Source organism: Elephantulus edwardii, unplaced genomic scaffold (assembly GCF_000299155.1).
Source record: "Elephantulus edwardii isolate Elephantulus edwardi_28Jun2011 unplaced genomic scaffold, EleEdw1.0 scaffold00051, whole genome shotgun sequence".
In the NCBI taxonomy this organism is placed as follows: Eukaryota; Metazoa; Chordata; class Mammalia; order Macroscelidea; family Macroscelididae; genus Elephantulus; species Elephantulus edwardii.
Genome location: NW_006399801.1, coordinates 2,012,260 through 2,026,338, shown reverse-complemented (window position 1 = coordinate 2,026,338; position 14,079 = coordinate 2,012,260). Strand labels below are relative to the sequence as shown.

At 39.6% G+C, this 14,079-nt stretch overlaps 1 protein-coding gene across 1 annotated transcript in view; it reads right to left on the bottom strand.

The window, feature by feature from the left end:
• DSCAM (Down syndrome cell adhesion molecule) overlaps positions 1-14,079 on the bottom strand; it is an 845,501-nt gene that overhangs the window by 197,006 nt on the left and 634,416 nt on the right. Inside the window, exons 12-14 of the mRNA XM_006886768.1 lie at positions 6,100-6,296; positions 4,106-4,202; positions 2,709-2,837 (exon numbers count right to left, since the gene is read on the bottom strand). Of these exons, the coding sequence (XP_006886830.1) occupies positions 2,709-2,837; positions 4,106-4,202; positions 6,100-6,296 (423 nt within the window). The remainder of the gene's footprint in view (positions 1-2,708; positions 2,838-4,105; positions 4,203-6,099; positions 6,297-14,079) is intronic.

Genomic DNA, 14,079 nt, shown 5'->3' with positions numbered 1-14,079 from the left:
CCCACACTTCTCTTTTAGGATGAGTAGTTGGCCGCAGAGATAACTTTGGTGGTTTCATTGGCATTTTGAACCACGTCCACCTTTGCAGAGATCTACTCTGCATTTTCTAGTAGACTGACTGACTCACAGCTCAATGAATAACACATGCATTTGGGGGGTGGGGTGATAGCCCTCTGAGGACTCTCTGGGGCTTTCTCATGAATCTTATCACCATTTCCCCTAAATTCTCATTGCTATCACCAGTTTTAAAGTCTCTTTCTATGAAGTTTTGGTAGCTCATTTTCATTTAAAAAAATGTAGCCATGGAGTCAACTCTAACTCATGGCAACCCTGTATGAACACAGCTGAACGATGTCCACAGGGTTTTCAACAGCTGGCCTTTCAGGAGCAGGTCACCAGACTCTTCTTCTGAGGGAGCTCAGGGCAGACTCAAACTTCTAGGTGGTGGCTAAAAGCATTAATTACTCGTACCACCCATTCTCAATATCATAGGTAAAGGTCTCATGATACATCTAAAGGTGAGCCTGAAGTTGAATAGGGCAATGCAATGGAAAGGGGGAACATACCTATCACAATTAAGAAGTATCTCTTTTGCGTGAAAAGATTTTGCATCTCAAAGATTTTATTAATTCCTTGGCTCTATCTTGACCTTATTTTAGTAAGAGAAAATACATTTTCTTTAGTCTTTCAAAAATCTCACCTTTTCTAATTCAAAAGATCCCATGTTGGGGTCAGTACTGGCTTGCTCCCTAGATCACTAGCCTCCCCTGGATGGGCCATAGTTGCAGCTCTGACCAGATCTATATGTGCCCTAGCGACAGAGTGAAGTTGAACAGCTGGACTCCTCTCAAGGGCTTCCCTGTGGTGTGTGCATAGGGACCTATGTGTGCACATGCAGCCAGAAGGCTCCTTGGAGACAAAGATTCATCTCATACTTTGCATATGATGCTAGGAGAAGCTTTTCCTTAGAGAGGGACATCATGCTTGGAAAGTTTAGGGATGGTGAAAGAGAGGAAGACCTTTCAGGTAGATTGATGCAGTGACTGCAGCAAAAGGCTTAAGTGTGTCAGGGACAGTGAGGATGGTACAGCATAGAACAGGGTTCAAGTCCGTTGTTCATAAGGTCAGTATGAGTTGTGCCATACTCAATAGCACCTAACAACAGCAACACTGATGGGTCAGTGGTAGAATTCTCATCTTCCAGGTGAGCTATCTAGATTTGATTCCTGGCCAATACACCTCATGCATAGCCATCACCTGTCTGTTAATGGGGGTATGTGTGTTGCAATGATGCTGGGTAAGTTTGAGTGGCAGTAGGAGGATATGTCTGGTGATCCATGTCTGAATGTTAGTCTCTGAAAACACAACGGATCACAGCTCCCTAATCCTCACTCGATCATGAGGATGGTGTAGGACCTGGTGGTATTCGCATGGTTGGTGGGATCCCACGAATCAGGGGCTGATTCTATGCCAGGTATTACAGCAACTGAGGACACTGTGCAGATAACTGAGTTGCCTTGTTTTTCCACTACATTTTTTTTCTAAACCACTGCCAAGTCTCAGATACTATTTTTTAATTTCCATTCTGGATTCTGTATCTTCTTTTTATCTAAAAATAGAGCTTTCCCAAACTCCTCTACACCCGTTACTGAGTGTCCCTTTATAATTCCCATTTCCTGCCTGTCCCTGGCAAGCTCTTACTAAAATATTCCTTCAGTCTTGACCTGTCTTTCAAGCTGGCTTGAGCTTAATTTTTTACTACAGCTTCAGCTTAAAAGATACTAAATCAATCCTGACAGTGTAATCTGAAATAACATACTCTGGCCTACAAAGTGGAAATAGGCTATTTTGTGGCCTCTAAGAATTTTATTAACTCTTTACATACTGATACTGCTCTAATTCTTTGTCTCCTTTATGAGCTGCAATAAAAATTCTGAATTGAGGCCACAGGTGTAGTTTTGTCCCCTAGGTTAGAGTGACAGTAAAGCATAAAATGGCCCTGGTGCTTTCCCCCTTAGGATGGTGAAAGGACACACCTGCCAAGCGGTCCTGACCAATCGGTGGCCTTATTGATGAGATTCCTGCTGATGTGACCAGATGCCGGCTGGCCCATGAGGAATACATATATATGTGTGCCTTCTGGGTGTATGAGTAAGTCCCACTGGCCTGTCCTTTGTAACAGTTTGTGAAGTGACTACAAATTGAGTGCCTAAACTCAACCAAGATCACTTCTTCTTCTGCAAAATTACAATGGGCTGAGGATCACCACCCAGGGCCATCAACACAGAGATGCCACGCACAGACAGAACTCGGGGCTCCAGACACAGGGTCACTGTCCAGAGCGGTCACCAGCTGGGGAACTGAGAAGTGAATGGGAAGCAGGAGTAGATGGGAAGCAAGAACATCAGCCTGCATCTATCAAGAGCTGTCCCCATGCCCATCAGCAGTGAGGACACCCAGCTCAGGATAGCAAATAAAGTAGGGAGACTGAACCCCTCAACAAAATGTGTCCACTCAAAACACGACACCCTCATCCCCTCAGAGGAAACATAGATAACCTTCACTCAAGAAAAGATGATCTGGCAAGAAGGGTGCCTTCTACGTTGCTACAATTAGAGATTTCATCTTGCAAGTAAAATGAAAAGGAAAGGAAAAATAAATAACTGTGCACTTGAAATGACCTGCACAGGAGGCAATAAAGGACTTACCTGATTTATTTTTGCATTCGATATCGTAGCCTGTGATAGGGCTGTTGCCATCGAAGCCCATGGTCCACCTGAGGGTAATTGTGCGTGCTTTCACATCTTTGATCTCAATTTCAGGAGGGTCAGGGGGCTCTGCGCAACCAATAGAGAGGCCAGGGTTACTTCACAGTTCTGACACAAGAGGAAATTTGAAATGCCAAATGGGAGTCACCAAAAAGGCCAAATGCTTCCATCTGGAGGAGCGTTGTTTTGCTTTCCTAATTGCATCAAAAAACTCTACTTGTTCCCCAGTTTCAATATTAATACTTGCATAATAGAACCAAATCCATAGGATTTAAATCTCACTATTCTAGGTTGCTTTTGAGCTGTGTTGTTGGAGAAGAGTACAGAACATACCATGGGCTGCCAAAGAACAAACAAATATGTTTTGGAGAAAATAGAGCCAGGGTGTTCTTTGGGACCAAATATAATAAAGCTTCATCTCACATACTTTGGGCAAGGAGAGACTATTCATCAGAGAGGGACACCATATTTGAAAGGTGGAGGGTTGACAAGAGTCCCTAACAATAACAACAACAATAACAATAACAATAACAATATTCTAGGTTGTAATCTATGTTGTCATTGCTGTTAGGTGTAGTTGAGTAGAATACAGCTCACAGTGATCCTATGAACAAAAGATCTGAACCCTGTTCTACCCAGTGCCATCCTTTCACTTCCTGACAAACAAGAACTCATTGTGGTAGTCACCATGTCAATTTACCTGGCTGAGGGTCTTCCTCTCCTTCACACACCTTCCAACCTTCCCAATGAATAGCCCCTCCTAGCAACATGCCCAAAGAATGTGAGGGAAAGTTTCATCATTCTTGTCTCCAAAGAGTACTCCATCTGCACTAACTCCAAGACGTATCTGTTTGTTCTCTTGGCCGTCATTTGGATGTTCAGTGCTCTTCTCCAACACCTCAGCTCAAAGGCATCAATTCTCCTTCTGTCATCCTTATTCATTGTCTAGCTCTCAGATGATAGCAAGTGATCAGAATATAACTCAAATAACATTTTGTTCTGTTAAATTTCCCTTTTCATTCTGATGCCTACAATTCCTGAAACTGACCAAAGAGGGTACAGTATTCCACTTCCATGCCTTCCTCCTGAAGAACCTGCCATCAGTCTTAACTCCTTGAAAGGCATCTTTCCTGTCTGGCTGAACTTCACAGGCACTGCAAAATACTACCTTATCAGTGGCCTCGTACATATATGCAAAATTTTCTGAGCGTCCGAACGTGAGACACAGAAAGCTGAGCCACACAGGGACCTGAGCACAAACATACACTTAATTCTTCTTAAAGATCGGTGTTTGATTTTGTGGTGTGTTTTTTTTTTCCTTTATGTCTTCTCCCTACCTTGCACTGTGAGCTGAATTATTCCACGGTCTTCCCCATAGGAGTTGATTGCATGGCAGGAAAAAAAGCCAGAATCTTCTCTCACAGTTGGTAAAATCTAGGCATAAAGCAGAAAGAGTATTGTATTCAGTAACATGAAACAACTGAAATTACTTGCTTGTGAAAGTCTCCTCTCCATTCTTACCTCATTTCCTCCACCCAAGCACATATGTGTAATAAGCTCACAAACAGAGACATAGTACCAAGACACATGAATACCTTTGGAGAGAATTATGTTAATGCAAATATAAATGTGCAGACGCACAGCTTCAATGTCCATGATCCATGCGAGGTTGAAGTGTAACTTATGCCAGCAGTATGAGATGCCATGGTAAGGTTGCTATATATCTCACATATATTTCTTCTTACAATGCACATTTGAAGCATCAAAAGCTACCAGTCTAAGGAAACAGATCTATAAACCCTGTGAAAACGAGTTATCATCTAAGACCTTTCTTTTAGTTATGTTATGGAAATACTCAAGATTGGAGAACTAATATAAGCACTTTCAAACACAGGGTCATTCCCTCCGCCCCCCCCCCCAGTTATGTATACGTAATCACATCATTTCTCTTACCATACTCTCCAACCCTCACTAAAAGCTTTACTCAGCAACCAATAATGCCTAATAATAATAATAATAATAATAATAATAATAATAATAATAGTATTTTCCTAATTTTTATGGTCTTCTATTAATGATAAGATTTAGAAGTTTTTGTTGATTTTTTTAATATTGGAATTCTCCAAAGAAGCAAGGTAGTTTCATTATTTTTTTCCAAAATCCCTTTTCATAGGAAGATAAAATTTGCATCAATCATCATTCTTCTAGAATTAAATGTTAGTAAAATATATTGGTTCTTACATTTAAAAAAAACAGCTGGATTCACCTCTATATTCACAACAACCTTATTCTTAATACTACTGAAAATAAAGTACTATTTTTGAAGGCTACTTTGTAATTTTTTGGTATGAAAACTCTTAATACTTTAGCTGATTGTCCTTGATTTGGAACTGACTCACAGCTCGCTCTGCAGTGGGACTGCAGTGCAGCTAGGCCGCCAGAGCTTGAAGGACGGAGACTACGCATTTCCCTCCCATGGAGTTGGTGGTGGATTTGAACCCCCAGAGAGGTGCAACTGTTGGTCTAGCACTGCAATACCCTATGGACTGGGCCACCAGAGCTTCCTTTTGATATGGAAAGTTAAAGTCATTGCCATCAAATTAGAAGTGACTCCCAGCTGACCTTCCAGTGGGTTTTCAGAGGCTATAAATCACACTGGAGGATTACCCATCTTTTATCCACTGAATGATGTTTGGTTTCAAACTGCCAAAGAATTGTGTCCTTTTTTGCTAGGATTGCAACATCCTGTGAATTAAGCCACCAGAGCCATTCTGGTATAAATGGGGAGAAAACTAATGCTGCATAGTTAAATCCCAGGATTATTCACTATCTACCACATAATTATATGAAAGAAAGGAGGGTTAGTGGTGCTGTGGCTAAGAGCTTGGTTGCTGACTGAGAGAAAAACCAGTCTTATAAATTTAATAGCTGTTCCATGGGAGAAAGATGGGACAGTCTGTCTTCATAAAGAAAAAGATGGGACAGTCTGTCTTCATGCTGTTGTGGTGTACCATCGATTCAGAACTGACCCACAGCTTTTTCAGAGGTAGTGAATTGCATGACAGTTGATTTTCCATCCTTCTCCTATGCAGCTGCTGGTGGGTTTGAACAGTGCACCTTTGCGTTGCCAGTACAACTCCTTACCACTAGGCCACCCCCTGCCTTACGTATTCAATGTGACAATTCTTTTCTGTCCTAAAGAGTTGCTAAGAGCCAGAATTGACTTGAAAGTAGTGGGTTTGGTTTTGGTTTTTTATGAAAAGAGAACAAAAAAGATACTCATTTTGCAAATGACATTAGAGTTATTCTGTTGTACTAATAATTTTCTTACCTGCAGAGTGGAAATCACTTCCTCTCCCACCTCCTTGGTGGAGACAAGGTAACGAGCCATTTCTGGGTTGATGATCCGGTCCTCTTTCTCCCAGCGGACGATAATAGGCTTCTCACCATGGGCTGTGCAACTCATTTCCTTCTTCTGACCCTGCGTGGCCAGGGTTGTATTTGGATAGGATGTTATCATTGCAGGAACTGAAAAGCCAAAAAAAGACACAACCTGGTCAGCAAAGCCAGGTTCCTGATTCTCCTCAGCAAAGTGCTCAACTATATTAGGCTTACAGAGATATTTCTTTGAAATACAAGTGATTAAAAAAACCTCCTAAGTTTGGATGCAGGAGTGGCAGCCACTTCCTGAACAACAAGTCTCCTTAAATTCTATGAACTTTGGTAAATATTAACACTTACAGAAAGGCTTCAGATCTTTTATTCATAAGGTCACTATGAGTTGTGCTTGACTCAAAGGCAATCAACAACAAAAACAACAAGTTGGAATAATGAACAAAGTATAAGAAAGTTGGTAGAAAACTGGAACTTGACTAAATGACTCAACAGAAATTGTCCTGTGGCTTCACATCCACCTGGACAAAGCTCTCTGGTTCAGCTGAAGGTAGACATACCTAGGTCCCCCCATGATCCTGGTATCTCTTAGCACACTCCAAAATTCTTTTACTTGCTGATTAGTCAGGAAAAGAGGCTCACCATTTAGAATTATGCTCTTTCTTAGCAATTATCTATGCTTTTAAATATCATTTTCAAATATATGTATGAAACTTCTATCATCAGCACAGGCAGAGTCCTTAACGCTTCTAGTTAAACTTGACCCCTAGTTCTAGATGCCCCCCATCCCACACATACTTTGTTGGGTGCCACTGAAGCTACTGTGACTCAAAGGGACTTCATGTGACAGAGAAGACCTGCACCATCAAGTCCTAGACTGTAATCTTTACAGGAGTAGACTGTCAGGTCTTTCTCTCAAGGGACGGAGCCTGGAGGGGTTTCAGCTGTCACTCTTAGCTGGCAGTCCAGCCTCAGACTACTACCATCGTTTACAAACTTTGAGAATCCTTACCAACCACCCAGAGATCTCAAAATTAGCCAGTTCCTCTAATTTATAGAAAGACTCTCCTCTTACTGAAGAAGCAAAACCCTTTATTTGTGAAACTCCTTACGTGCTTTCTCCCTCTCACAGATTGAATGTATCTTCCAAAAATTACATAGAAAGAATGATATAATGTGAAAGTTATGCACTGGTCTCCCATTATCTGAAAAAAACAAATATTTGTTAAAGGCTAAAGGATAGAATGGAACATAACTTAACCCCATCACAGCCTTGGACTGAGTCTCCTTAGAGTGAATGTGGCCTGTAACCCGTTTTCTTTTATAAACTATGGCAGGGGAAGGAAGCCGAGAGGGGAAATCTCTGTTCCACCCAGAAAAAACTCTCTAGGACTAAAGTGCTTCCTTTTAAACTCAGGTCTCAACACTGGAAACTCCATGTTACTGAGAAAGGCCAAGGTCCATGGAGATGTCCAGGGAACACAAGGTTTAGAGGTGCTGACAGAAATAAGGGCCTTCCTCCCAGAGGACAAGAGAGTGGGCCTTCTCCTAGAGCCAGCCCCCTGAATATGGCCTTCTAGCCTCCTGAATTAGAATAAATGCCTGCTTGTTAAACTCAGCCACTTGTGGTATTTCTATTAGAGTACCACTAGATAATTAAGACACTAATGGTAATGTTTCATAATGGCCACATTCTGTTGGATCACCATTTTTGGACATGGGAACAAATATGGATCTCTTTCAGTCAGTTAGCCAGTCTGCTGTCCTCGAAATTTCCTGGCATAGACTAGTGAGTGCATCCAGGGCTGCAGCTGTTAGTTGAAACATGTCGATCGGTATCCATTTTATTCGTGGGGTCTTATTATTTGGCAATGCCTTCAGTGCAGCCTGAGCTTCCTTCATTACCATTGGCTCTTGCTCATATAGTGCTTCTTAAAACATTTCAGTATTGGCCAATTCTTTCTGGTACAGTGATTCTGTATTCCTTCCATCTTCTTGCAATGCTTTTGGGATCATTCAAGATTTTGCTCAGTCCATCTCTCAGTAATGCAACTCCAGGCTTAAATTTGTTTCTCAGTTCTTTCAGCTTGAGAAATGTCAAGCAAGTTCTTCCTTTTTAAATTCTCCAAAGTTTTATGCACATTTTATTATTCTTGATCTGACCTTTGAAATCTTCTGTTCAGTTGTTTGATTTGTTTTGTTTTGTTTTGTTTTTTAACCTAAGCATCATGTCCTCTTGTTTTGGCTTCATGATGCTCTACTGCAATTTTTAGTCCTTTCTGACATACGTTTTGGGTTTTGGTGTGTGTTATTTTTCCTTTCCTTTCTCCTCTTTTATAATAATCTTTTTCTCTTTTCTTGGCTGATATCCCTGATATCATTCCACAACTTATCTGACCTTAGATCATTGGTGTTCAATGCTTCATAGCTTTTCTTAAGATGATTTTTCAATTCTGGTTGGATAGAGTCAAGATCATACTTTGGCTCTTGTGGACTTCTTTTAATTTATTTCAGCCTCAATTTGTACATGAACATGAATTTGTATTGATGATCTGTTCCACAGTCAGTACCTGGCCTGGTTTCTGCTACTAATATTGAGATTCTGCAATAATGATTCCTTCCACAGATGTCATCAATCTGATTCCTATGCAGTCCATCTAGTGAGGTCCATTTGTAAAGTTGCCATTTATGTTTTCAGGAAAAAAGGTATTTTTAATGAACAACTCATTACATGTACAAAATTCAAGTATTCTATTTCTGACCTCATTTCAGTCTTATTTTCATTTCAGTTCTTTTTTTCCTGACTACCTCTTCTTCTTCATTGTTTCCGATGTATGTATTCCAGTCACCGATAATCATTAATACATCTTAATTGCATGTTTGGTCAATTTCAGCCTGCAAAATTTTATAAAAGTCTTCAATTACCTCCTCTTTGACTTTAGCTGTTGGTGTGTATATTTGAATAACAATCATATTAACAGAGCTTCCTATGCATTTGAGTAATATCCTATCACTCAAAACATTGTATTTCAGGATAGACCTTGAAATTGTCTTTTTAACTATGAATTCAACACTATTCTTTCTGTTTTTCCTTCCTAGCATAGTATACAATGTGATTGTCTGATTCAAAGTGGCCAAAGCCAGTCTGTCCCACATTACTAATGCATAGAATTTTGATGTTTATGCATGCCTTTTCATTCTTCACAATCTCTAGTTTTCCAACTTTCAAGCTATGTACATTCCATGTTCCAGCTATGAAAAGATGTTTGTAGCTGTTTCTCCTCATTTTGACTGACTCACAAACTGTTCTATCTCCAATAAAATAAGTATTTAGTAGACATCCTAAGTTAAAAAAGACTAGGAAGCAGGCTTGGCCACTCATTTCTGAAATAAGAAGCTTCTGAAAAACCCTATAGATAATAGAGAGACATACATACATACAGTATTAGAAGTAGAGCCCAGATTTGACTATGTGGATCATAACAAATTATGGCTAACATTGAAAAGAATGGAAATTGCAGAACACTTAATTGTTCTCATGTGAAACCTATAGATAGATCAAGAAGCTGCTGTATGAACAGAATAATGGAACACTAATGGTTTAAATTAAGAAAGGTATGCACAGGGGTTGTATCCTCAATTTGTATGTTAGAAAAAAAACAAAATCATTTGAGAAGCTGGACTCTATGAAGAGGAATGTGTTAGCAGGATTTTAGAGGAAGACTCATAAACAGCTTGCATTATGCAGATAATACAACCCTGTTTATTGAAAGTGAAGGATGACACGGAGTACTTGCTGCAAAAGATCAAAGACTGCATGCATTCTTCAATATGAATTGCATCTCTATGTCAAGAAAACAAAAATTATCACAACTGGACCAATAGGCAATATCATGAAAAATGGAGAAAACACTGAAATTCCCAATGACTTCATGTTATTTGGATCCATAATCAACACCTTTGGTACTAGTATCACAATGGGAAACTGCAGTCAGGGACCTCTTCAAGTTACTGAGGAGTAATTACATCAGTTTGAAGACTAAGTTGCACCTGACTCAGGTAATAATATTTTCATTCACTTGCTATACATCTGAAAGATGGACAATGAATAAGGATGACAGAAAAAGAATTGATACCTTTGAGTTCTGATGTTAGAGAAGAGCACTGAATATCTAATGTAGTGCCAAAAGAAAAAACAATTACATCTTGGATAAAGTGTAACCAGAATGTTCCTTGGAGGCAAATATGACAAAGCTTCACCTCATGTACTTTGGGCATGTTGTTAGAAGAGGCTATTCCGTGGAGAGGGACATCATGCTTGAAAAGGTGGAGGGCCAGTGAAAGAGAGGAAGATCCTCAATAAGATGGATTGATACAGGGTCTGCGGCAAGGGGCTCAAGTATATCAGAGATGGTAAGGATGGCACAGGATAGAACATGGTTCTTATCTATTGTTCATGAGGTTGCTATAAGTCATATTTGACTCTATGGCACCTAACAAAATATTAAGACAACTAAAATAGCCCCAACCTAAAAATTAATTTATAGACTTATGTTCCATTGGAAGTATGGCAAATGATATAAGATTTTATTCTCATTCCTAAAGCCACTTACAAATGCTGACAACAAATAACTAACACATTTTAAAATTCATATTCTGCTTACAAAATGGTGAGGGAACATCTCAAGAGTCAAAACCAGAGAGCGCACTGAAAACTCAGAGGCAATAGTGTGTTTTGATTAACATACACAAGAGATAAGGAGAGTCAACATTAAGATTTATAGAGTCAGGTCCCTCAGAGGATTCTATTTTCAGAACAAGTATGAGATAAATTGAAAAATAAAAATATTACACAAATGGCAAAGGGAACAAACTGCTTTTGCTTTATGTTGTAAATGTTAAAAAATAAGTAACTATAAAGCCTTCTCTTAGAGCTTAGGTTTTGAGATGAATATATGCTAAAGAATTAATATGAAGGTGATATTAATTTGGTAAGAAGTCTGAAGAATCCATCAGATGTATGTAGATCTCTAGAGGGATTAAAACTCCACCAGGGCCACTATCATTCACACAGAAAGAGCTTTGCTACACACGAGTTCTAGTAAGCACAAAAAAAGGTGTTTTGGTTTACACTTTTGTTTTGTTTAAACTTAAGTAAGTTGTATAACCATCATCATGTCTAACTTTTTAATGTTTTCAAGACTTTAGAAAGAAACTCATTTATAGTCATTGTAGATGACTTGCCTTGCCCTAGTCCCCATCCCTAGGTAATCACAAATATTTTTCTCTATAGATGCCTTTGAGCTGTGGTGCTGGAGAAGAGTATTGAATATACCATAGACTGCTAGGAAAACAAGTAAGTTCATCTTAGAGAGGGTGAAGCCGGGCTGCTCCTTGGAGGCAAGGATTCTGAAGCTTCCTCTGACATACTTTAGACATGTTGCAAGGAGGGCCCACTGTTGGGAAGGTGGAGGGACAGCACAGGAGAGAAAGACCTTCAATAAGTTCAATAAGGTGGATTGATTCAGTGACTGCGGTAATGGGGGTAGGTGTGTTGGAGACAGTGAGACTGGTACAGGATAGAGCAGGGTTTAGCGCTGTGTTCATAGGGTTGCTATGAGTTGCAGGCAACTCAATAGCACACATAACAACAACAACAATAGGTTTGCCTAGAATCTAAATGTATCACTGTAGATATGACTTTTCTGGATATATCAAAATAAAATTAAACTCTATTTTGATTCTTTTTATTCACTGAGCATAATATTTTAAAGGCTCATCCATGTTGTAGCATGGATCAGAACCTCTCTGCTTTTTATGACTGACTTAGTTTTCCTTTGTATGGATCCACCCAGCTTTATTTACTCATTCATCAGTTGATAAACACTTAGCTTGTTTCTGTGTTTTTATTATTTTGATTAATGTTACTTGCACACACCTATATGTCAATGTCTGCATGGTTATTTTTTAAAAAATCCTCTAGTATATATACTAGGGATAGAATTACTGAGTCATATAGAAGTTCTATGCTTAACATTGAGAAAGTGCTGTGTTATTTTGGGAAGTGGTTCACCATTTTGCATTTTCTGTGTAAGAAGACTAAAAAGAAACAGGGAATGAGAAGAGCTGTTAAGACCCAGAATATGTGGTGAGAGGACAAGTATTCTCCTCCTTCGTGTAATAGGGAAAGTGTGGAAATTGAAGTCACTTGTAAAGAGGTGAGTAGGCATCTTCCTCTCTAGTTTGGTGGCTATAAACTTTGCTAGGGCCATCATGGTGCCACACTGAAGAAGAGATGAGGGTTAAAAGAAAGCCTCAAGAGGGTTTAATGCAGTCAACTTGGGAAATTGTGTGAACACAGGAATTAAATTCAGCTTCTTCTCTGAGGTCTGAAAGCAGAAGGCTGACTGTGGTAGCCTCTATAGCTGAATGACAAGGGCCACAACGATAGGGCCCTGATACAACAGAACAAGAGAGCTTAAAATCAGTCCAGTTCCTCTCCTAACTGAAGGAAGAGAAAAGGTCCTGGAAAATTCATGTAAAGAAGAAATCAGTCTGTCAAGGTGATAACCACCTGAAATGTCCTTATCCAGAAAGGAAACTGGACATATGTTTGTTTCCTGAAGGGTCCAACAGGAGATATGGTCATTTCTCTTCAAAGATGTCCAAAATGAAGCCCCAAGAAGATGGAGCCTACCTTCCACCTGTTTATACAATTATGAGTGTTCATTATTTCAGATTTTCATGACTTATCATACTGATGCTTATAAACCTATTTTAACAGAGGGTGTCAGATGTATGATGGGGAATGCTCATATCTTAACCAAGAGGAATTGGACATGTACAAGTTAGCCCTCATTCAGGCCAACCCCAGATCCCAGCACCAATGGAACAAAGCCGTATCTGGTCTTAATATATCACCATAATGGGTTACTTAACAGATCATTAAAATCCATGGTGGATTTTTTCATTGATTTTTAAGAAGGAGGTCACCAGGCTATTTTCTCCTAGTCTTAGTCAGAACTATCACTGAAACCGGTTCAGCATTAGAGCAGTGCACAGGCCTCTACTAACAGGCAAAATGAGCTGAAAGGGACAAGATGTCTTCTCCTGAACACTTATCCAATAGTAATTGTTGGTTGTTGAGCATTTTAATATATAAATATAGAACATGAGCCATATTTTCCCAAAGAGTTTACACCTATGGTTAAATTCAGTTCAAAATAATTGTCAGACTCCTATTAAAAAACCAAACAAACTCATAATATTAATGGCTAAATATGAGAGCTTATGAACACAATAGCTTCTTTCTCTGTGATGTAAAATGTTTTTGGAGCAAACTAGGTTTGGTATTGCAGGCTAGGGAGCTCTGGTGGCCTAGTGGGAAGAAACTGCACTGCAATCTGAACTTACATTGCAATCCCAAAAGCACACGGTCCAGATCCACCAGCTGAGGTACAGGAAAAGGATGGGCAGTCTTCTCTCCTAAGATTTACTGCCTCTGAAAAGTCTCTGGAGGGTCAGCTATGGGTTAGTTCCAACTTGATGGCATACAACAGCAACAACAACAGGTTTGGTTGTATAGTATCTTGGTGTTATAGTCCTCAATTTTAAGATATTGGTGGTGGTGGTGGTTGTCGGTGATTGCCGTCGACTCAAGCACGACTAATGGTGACCCTATGAACAAAAGGCCTGAAGTCCCTCTACAACTATCAACATTTATCAAAGTTCAGAGAGATTCCAGAGGCATGTTGTTTAGGAAGTGGATGCCATTATTGTTTATATCTTTAAAATTATCTCATTGTGTGAAATGGCTGCTGGAATCCCAAAAACCAGAAACATGCTTCAGATCTTCAATGAGATTGACTGACACACTATCTGCAACAATGGGCTTAGACACATCAATGACTGGGAGGAT